We start from the raw sequence: 8019 nt of genomic DNA on the forward strand, positions 1-8019 counted from the left end.
TTTAGGGTAGAGGTGGGACGTTCGTAATACCCGCAGATAGACGACCAAGACTCAGCTAATACGACGCTCAGCATCTCACACGCTCGTTATGAGACCGGCGAAGCCAGCATCCAAGTCCCGGTTGATGTCAGTGTCCTCCTCCCCAGAAGCCAACTTGATTGCCACGTTATGGGTTTCCTCGATAATGTTATTGCTGGTGTCGGTCCTGGCCAACTTCAGCAGAGGCGCTAGATGAACCAATTGTTGAGGACTTTTCACTTTACCAATCATTATCACTATTTTCTTGGTGGCGACTTCGACCGCCGCATCGTCCTTAAGGACCTCTTCAATGGTGTTAATAGCCGTCGTGTCACCACTGCCCGCACTGGAGACTACCATTGCTAGTAGTCGGTCGAAGTCGTTGAAGGTCCAGAGGGAAGCGCAGGTGAGCAGGGCGCACATACCGCGGATCTCCTTCATCGTTTTAAGGCGGGCGAGGAGGTTCTGGTAAGCGTCGACGAGTTTAGTGTCGTAGGTAAGGATTTCCTCGGCTTGCTTGCTCAACTTCTTGTTGGTTTTCTGAACACCTACGCCGGTGCTTTTGTAGGCGGGGATGATATCTTTCATAACAGCGACACCGGTGAGGACGGCGCGTCGACTAAGGCGTTTGTCGACTTTGGCGGAGTTATCACAAATTGCCCAAATGGCCTGCATCCAGTCTATGTTCTCGTTGGGGTTGGAGCATATCTTGTCGGCAGCAGCTGCTAACCATCGCTCCATTGTAGGGACGGTGTCGTGGGTGAAGGATGAGGGCTTCTTGAGACGCTCTAAGACGGGCCAGAGACGATGGGCGTCATCTTTAGTGACGGTCATATGGGAAGATAATGAAGCCTGAGCAAAGCTCGTAACGGGGTCAACCTATGGTGACTCACCACTGGTGAGTACCTGCCCAACTTATGAGAGTTATACACTGACTCTACTACCAATTCTTACTGGAGATAAGAGAGTGCGGCAATGACTTGACTGACTCGAAAGATGTCACGCGTGGGAATAGAACCAGGGTGTCTGGAAAGGGAAGGGTCTCGAAAAAAAATCGATTATCAGGGCGTGCAATAACTCCACGACGGTCGTGATTGCAAGCCATTGATCGGTCTTAATGGGGATTTGCGCTGACAACGGATTCTTGGGATGGTTAGAGGTCCCTGGAGGTCGGTAGTTGGCCGCGGGTGTGGTGGGGATTAGGTCTCGGGGACAGGGTGAAGGGCAAAAGATACCTTTGGGGTCGGCTGGGAGTATCTTGCGCCGTTTCAGTTCGTTACGACGGTTATTTTCCGTTGACCATCCGATCGTCCGATCGGATTATACAGCAACTTAAAAGAAGCTCGAAAAAGAAAAAATGAGTAAGTCTGGGTCCTGGCTACTTACCCTCATTACCATCGGTCTTCCCTCAGCTACCAATGCTAACCCTGCCAACCCTACCCCACCAGCTACTGCTGCCTCCCCGGGGGGGCCGACTACTACTGGGCCTCCTCAAGCCACTACTGCCCAGCCTGGTGGTCCTCCTGGAGGTACTCCGAGTCAGCAGTTCGCCTCCCTCTATGCTGGTGATCTCGCTCCGGACGTCACTGAGGCCGTCTTATATGAGGTCTTCAATGCAGTAGGTCTATGTCGCCTATGCCCAGTTGCCGAAACTCTGTCTTCCTCGTCCCCTCTCAGATTGGTCCGGTGGCCTCCATCCGCGTGTGTCGCGACTCTGTTACTCGCAAATCCCTCGGTTACGCCTATATCAACTTCCATAACGTCGCCGACGCCGAGCGTGCCCTCGACACTCTGAATTACTCCCCCATCAAGGGCAGGCCCTGTCGTCTCATGTGGAGCCACAGGGACCCGGCCTTACGCCGTAGTGGCGCCGGAAATGTCTATGTTAAGAACCTTGATAGAAACATCGACAACAAGGCTCTGTAGGGGAGGACGGACGACTTGCCGTTTACTTTTGCATTTTCCTACGTCTTCAGTTACGACACCTTCTCCCTATTCGGCAACATTCTCTCCTGCAAGGTCGCTTTGACCCCCGATGGGAAGTCCAGGGGCTTTGGTTTTGTCCACTTTGAATCGGACGAGTCCGCAGAGGCCGCGATCGCTAAGCTGAACGGAATGCAAATTGGGGAGAAGACTGTCTACGTGGCTCCATTCAAGAAGACGGCTGAAAGGTAGGGGGAGGGTGCTGACGAGGAGGGAGAGCAACGTTTTGCAGGAACGATGGAACTCCGAAAAACTTCACGAACGTTTATATTAAGCATATTCCGGCCTCCTGGAACGAGGAGAAGATCAAGGAGGAGTTTGGGGCCTTTGGGGAAATCACCAGCCTGGCTGTGCAGACGGTATAGTGGCGAAGGTGTGGTATGAGTTTTCTTTGATGGCGTATTTTTGTGGCAGGACCCTAAGGGGAGGAGGTTCGCCTTCGTTAATTATGCTGAATTTGAACAGGCCAGGGCGGCGGTGGAGGAGATGGACGGCAAGGATGTTAGAAATGAGGAAGAGAAGGCCGCTGATAGAGCGCAGAGGGTGAGGGGAATTTCGTGGCGCGCGAAATAATATTTCCCTCTTACAGGAACGTGAACGTGAGGAGAGAAAGGCAGCTCGTGAAGCTGCGAAGGCCGAAGGGAGAGAGGACGGTGATGATGTTGAATCTGATGATGACGATGAGGAGCCCGAGACCTCCCATTTGTACGTAGCTAGGGCTCAACCCAAGGCTGAACGTGCGGCTGTGCTGAAGGAACAGTTTTCGGCTTCCAGAGGGGCTCAGGGGGGCGGAAGGTTTGGTGGGGTTAATTTGTATGTGAAGAATTTGGGGGAGGACGTTGACGACGCTGAACTGAAGAAAATGTTCGAGCCCTTTGGGACGGTTACTTCGGTTAAGGTTATGGTTGATGACAAGGGGGTCTCGAGGGGATTCGGATTTGTGTGCTTTTCGACCCACGAGGAGGCAACCAAGGCGGTGACTGATATGCATCTGAAGCTGATCGGGGGGAAGCCGTTGTATGTGGGGATGCATGAAAAGAGGGAGCAACGTTTGGAGAGGCTCCAACAGAGGTATAGGGCACCGCCCCAGCAGATGGGAGGGTTCAATGGTCCACCGAGGGGAGGAGGAGGGTATGGTGGCATGGGGGGTGGTGGCCCAGGGATGCCTGGAGGGTTTGGTGGAGCCGGCCCAGGAGGGCCGGGTGGCTTCAATCAGCCGCAGCCTATGTATTATTCGGGAGGAGGAATGCCAAGGGGAGGGCCTCAGATGGGAGGTGGCGGGTATAGAGGAGGTATGCCGGGTGGCCCCCAGTATGGCCGTGGCCCTAGAGGGTTTGGTGGCCAGCAAGGTAGGGGTGCGGTCTGTCCAACTGGTTGGGGCTTGATTATTGTGTGATAGGTATGATGCCTGGTGGTGGAGGTGGAGGAGGAGGTCCTCGTGGCCCCCCCATGGGCATGGGCGTGAGGGGAGGTCCGTTTGGGCCCATGGGCGTGCCGGGCGGAGGACCACGTGGTCCTCCTCCCGGGGGCATGGGAGGAGGTGGTCCCCCAAGAGGCCCCCCTATGGGAATGCCCAACAGAGGGTTCCCACCCCAAGTACAGCAGCAACAAGGATCGATGGGAGGACCAGCACCACCACAGTCTACTGGTCAGCAACAAGTAAGGAGGAGGAAGGGTTGGTAAAGGACATATTCATTTGATCAGCCCTTGACGGCCGCTGGTTTGGCTGCAGCCCCACCAGCTATCCAAAAGCAGATGTTGGGAGAACAACTCTACACGCAGATCCAAAGGATCCAACCGCAATTGGCCGGGAAGATCACGGGTAGATGAAGACTTGCAATCTTACTTCATCTTGCAATTCCTCAACGCTAGGTATGATGCTCGAGATGGACAACAGTGAACTGCTCATTTTACTGGAGTCGGAATCACAGGTGGGGATGTGCCCTTTGGGGTCTACTATGAAAGTGGTGGTGTTCTTGTTGTAGCTGCGTGCGAAGGTTGATGAGGCCCTGATGGTGCTGCATTCGAAGTAAAGGATGATGAGTGATTATTGTTATTATGATGATGATGAATTTGGTTTGTCGTTGTATCACGAATGACGTGAATGATGGAGAGTAGTGAGATTTTGATGCTATGGTGGACTCGAGATTTTCCCTCTTATTTATCTATGCTTAATTTTTTATTGTTATTACATTTCGATCGGTGATGCGATCAAGGTGAGGTATGAGTGATGATGATGTTGTTGAGGTGGAGGAGGAGGAGAAGGTGGGAGGGTTATAATTTGATAGGAAAAGCGTAAAAACTGTAACTAGGATGCTGATGATTTGCAGTGTTTGTGGATAGATGGATTATGATGGTGATAATGTGGCGAGTAGCGTGATTTTGTTAACTCACTGTGTTGAGTCTAGTGCACTGTCAAAGGGGGTTTGCTTGGTTTTAGTGGGAGGTGCGGTATGGTAGATGCTCGTGCTACGACGGGTGTTGAGGAGGAGGCTTCTAGGCGGGGGCGGCCTGGGGCTGAGCAAAGACGATTTTTGGACTCAAAATTTGTGGTACCGGTAGCGAGCGATTCTGATTATGTTCATGACGTTAGTTTTAGCTATTATGGGGATAAGGTGTAAGTTGGGGGGAGGAATCTTGAGGTTGAGCGTGTAAGATACGGATCATGTCAGGGCGATGTGTACGTCAGCGCAGAATATATTGATTTGGAAAGTGAGCGAGGATGGTGATAACTGGGAGTTGGAGGCGTGCATTTCGGCAGCTCATAACGCCCCTATATGGCGGCTCGGTAGTGATCCTGGGTGATAGTACTTTGTAAAAGCCTTGGAAAAAACACCAGAGGAATCGCGTGGAGTATATGTTGCTGAGAAAGTCGTTCACTAGGCGTTCTTTGATCGGTTGTTTGGTAGACGCTTTTTAACGGTTGATAACGTATGCCATATTATCGCTCAGCAAACTGAGTTCTATCATCACTCTGCGTTGAATCATCCTTGGACGATTACACCAGTTGAGCTCTCAAGACCTTCGAAGATCTAGTTATACATTGAATATGTGTTACGTGCATTTGCAGGATTTTAATATCTCAACGGAATCTCTAGCATCAGCCTCAGAAGGAATCTTTTCTGCCGGGCTTTTTGCTGTGTTGATGTCGCTTTGTGAAGGAGTTGGCGGATCTGTATTAGCAGAGAGCTATGATGATGTTGATTTGAGGTGTGGGTGGAATTGAAACGGTTATAGGTTGGGTTTTTGGTAGACTGGGCATACCCGGAGTTTGGTGAGATAATAGCGAGCTGTAGCGAGGATCGAGTGGTGTCGATATGGAGTTGTGAGGAGTATGATGCTGAGAAGGTGTCGGCGTTCGATGAAGGATGTAGGGGTATCTTAGGTTTCCTACAAAATAGGTCCGCTGTTTTAGCTACTACCACCACTCGTTGGAGGAAGAGAGCATGTTTGACGGACAGCTCGCATGCCGTTACTGATATCCAATTCGCGCCACGTCGATGGGGGCTCAAGTTGGCCTCGTGTAGTGCTAGTGGCTGTGTCAGAACGTAATAGAGAGGGTGGGGTAAATCTGTCGATTGAATATAGTGTGCATAAGGCAGCAGCTAACTGGAGTTGTCGTGCTGTAGGTATGAGGCGATGGACCCTGTTAATCTTGCCACATGGGTGTTGGAGGATGTCATAACAGTGCATAGGATCCGGGCTGGGTCTCAAAATACTAGTACTACTACTAGTACCGCACCAGCAGCAACTCCTGCGGCGCCAACTGGTGTTATTCATGGGAGTGATGGCGACAAGACGTAGGGGGTTTGACTTCTTATTGGTGTCTTGATTCTCGTTCTGGCCCTCAGGAGGCTCCCGGTAGGGGCTACAGCGCTGTCCTGGTGTACAAGCTCGATAGTCCAGTGTGAAAGGCTGGTCGTAGTAGGGCATAGTGGTTTGGTGAAGTTACTCGACAATCAATCGGGTCGGCCGAGTAGTGGAGGTGGTCGGTCGGAGATAGCAGGAGGAGGAGGAGGGAGGTGGATCGAACGGTCGTGCGTGGTGGGGTGTAAAGACAGCACTGGACGGATGGCTGCTGCCAAGGACGTCGCATGGGCACCGAATTTATGCAGGTAGAGGCTATTGGTTGTTGCTATATGGCAGTGTTGGAGGTCCTTCACCTGAGCTCAGGAGTTTCCATACTGCTTTACATACGAATTCGGTTGGAGATATACAGGAACCAACAGAAACTTGTCAAAATTTCATCAGATTTCCCACCTTGTTACAGCATGTACATCTTCTCACCGATTACTATATGGTCTTGGCAGAGCTGTGTGATGAGCTCATTCGTGTTGCTATGAAGTCGTCTTGACCACAAGCGGAATAATATGCACGTGATTGATGATGCGTGAGTTTGGTGACAATATGAAAATTCGGGGAATTCTCAATGGGTTTTATACACTCCTATTCGAACTATACGACTATAATGTAACGAAGCTCCTTTCTACTGGTAGGCCTTTTGACGTCCTAGTGGTCTGTGGGAGTAGTAACCTCGTATGTATCTTCAACTGCTCGATATCTGGCAACCTCTCACACGTCCAGACTTTGGATCTCGGTCCGAATGCTGGGCCGGTGTGGAGGGTGGCGTGGGACCTGACTGGCACTATACTGGCGACGGCACAGGAAGGAGGGCAGGTGGGAATTTCGTGCCGCGTGACGTTTTTATTGTCAACTGGAAGGTACGAATATGGCATCGTGAGGAAACGAGGGAGGCGAAGTGGGTTGAGGATGTGAAGGGTCGGAGGTCTCCACCAACAATTCAGAGACGCCCGTAGGCGTTGTGTTGGTCACCATTTTTGTAACAGTTTCCAATGTTAATCGATCTGCGGCTTTATCAATGATTAGGGGTGAAGTGGCGATGGTGTGGTATGGGGCGTTTGATCGCTACTGGGTTCGACATAGTCTAATAGAGTGTCTTGAGGATGCTCTGTGAGCTGACTAGCATCTTGGAGGTGTACTGTTGGAGGAATATATGCTCGCTCTCCTCAGCTGAGCTCGAGAGGTAACATCCTCATTAGTGGAGTTCACGTACGACTCCGGGTAGAAATACACAAGAGGAGTATTTCCCGAAATTTCCTAAGAATTTTCATATTGTCATCAACATGTGTGGTTGACTACCACGTGCATATTTTCCCCCACACTAATTCAGCTTATGAGGAGGCAGCCTGGTCCAAGGGAGGCAGTAGTAGGGTTATTACTATCAAGTTTATCTTTTCATAATGTTAATCCCTAGCCCTAGGCAGCTAGTGAGGGGTTGTGGGTCCTGTCTGACCACTTCAGTTGATGTGCACACTCCAGGAGTAGCCTGGTTGAATCTGGGTGGTCGGAGATGGTTCGCTAAGCCCAAGCAGAGGAAACAGAAAAAGATAGTTCCTACAGCAGAGCACTTGGCAACGAAGGGCCTACCACCGATGCGTTTGGAAGATCGAATCGGCAACCCACAGAGCCCTTATGAGATTGCTAAGAATATCAGGCAGCATATCTCGAGGTTGACTAAACAGGATAGGAATCAGGTGTGAGAGGGTAGGATCAGTTGTGGACCAGTTCGAAGAATTTCTGTGGATTTTTATATATTTCTACCTCAAGTCGTGTAGAAATCTTCGAAATGTAGCTTTGGTAACTCCTGAGGAAAGCAAGCATATATTCCAACAACACTGGTGGGGACAATCAACGATCGCGAGAAACATCTAGGAGGTTTGTCGTCAGTGCTGCCAAATATGTACTCGCTTTCCTCAGCTGATGAGCTCAATAGTTTCCTCACTAATCATAGGAGTTCGTAGACGAATCGAGAAAAAATACGAGAAGTGGACAGAAACTAACAGAGTTTAGATATTGTCACCAACACTTGTGGTTGGTGATGTACCAATTTTACCACACTGCTTGTCGTAGCCTCTACTACGGGCCTATTGTGTGTAGCTCTTCGTATATGTATACTTCCCGCTCAGCAGTTGCGGCGCGGGCTCGTTTATCTCTGGT

The 8019-nt window shown here is 50.7% G+C and overlaps 5 protein-coding genes across 5 annotated transcripts in view; 4 read left to right on the top strand and 1 right to left on the bottom strand.

The window, feature by feature from the left end:
* Positions 1–75: 75 nt before the first annotated feature.
* Positions 76–852, bottom strand: Pmar_PMAR024390 (hypothetical protein; the record flags this gene model as incomplete). Its single annotated transcript, XM_002782662.1, has 1 exon — positions 76–852. The coding sequence occupies one exon, from the start codon at positions 850–852 to the stop codon at positions 76–78; it is 777 nt and encodes a 258-aa protein (XP_002782708.1).
* A 523-nt stretch (positions 853–1375) lies between these two features.
* On the top strand, positions 1376–4034 carry Pmar_PMAR024391 (polyadenylate-binding protein, putative; the record flags this gene model as incomplete). The annotated part of the gene is made up of 11 exons (XM_002782663.1): positions 1376–1379; positions 1431–1636; positions 1696–1940; positions 1995–2189; positions 2234–2360; positions 2416–2544; positions 2591–3350; positions 3401–3660; positions 3706–3823; positions 3874–3932; positions 3987–4034. The coding sequence occupies 11 exons, from the start codon at positions 1376–1378 to the stop codon at positions 4032–4034; spliced, it is 2151 nt and encodes a 716-aa protein (XP_002782709.1).
* Positions 4035–4206: 172 nt separating this feature from the next.
* Positions 4207–5912, top strand: Pmar_PMAR024392 (nucleoporin seh1, putative; the record flags this gene model as incomplete). The annotated part of the gene is made up of 7 exons (XM_002782664.1): positions 4207–4217; positions 4442–4550; positions 4674–4713; positions 5255–5371; positions 5417–5549; positions 5631–5801; positions 5867–5912. The coding sequence occupies 7 exons, from the start codon at positions 4207–4209 to the stop codon at positions 5910–5912; spliced, it is 627 nt and encodes a 208-aa protein (XP_002782710.1).
* A 585-nt stretch (positions 5913–6497) lies between these two features.
* Positions 6498–6678, top strand: Pmar_PMAR024393 (hypothetical protein; the record flags this gene model as incomplete). Its single annotated transcript, XM_002782665.1, has 1 exon — positions 6498–6678. A coding segment is annotated over one exon (181 nt), but the record flags the coding sequence as incomplete, so codon positions are not given.
* Positions 6679–7262: 584 nt separating this feature from the next.
* Pmar_PMAR024394 (Regulator of ribonuclease activity A, putative) overlaps positions 7263–8019 on the top strand; it is a gene marked incomplete at both ends in the record, with an annotated part of 1388 nt that continues 631 nt past the window's right edge. The window contains one exon of the mRNA XM_002782666.1: positions 7263–7556. Within this exon, the coding sequence (XP_002782712.1) occupies positions 7263–7556 (294 nt within the window). The remainder of the gene's footprint in view (positions 7557–8019) is intronic.

The sequence above is a fragment of the Perkinsus marinus genome, assembly GCF_000006405.1.
Source record: "Perkinsus marinus ATCC 50983 genomic scaffold scf_1104296938708, whole genome shotgun sequence".
In the NCBI taxonomy this organism is placed as follows: Eukaryota; Perkinsozoa; order Perkinsida; family Perkinsidae; genus Perkinsus; species Perkinsus marinus.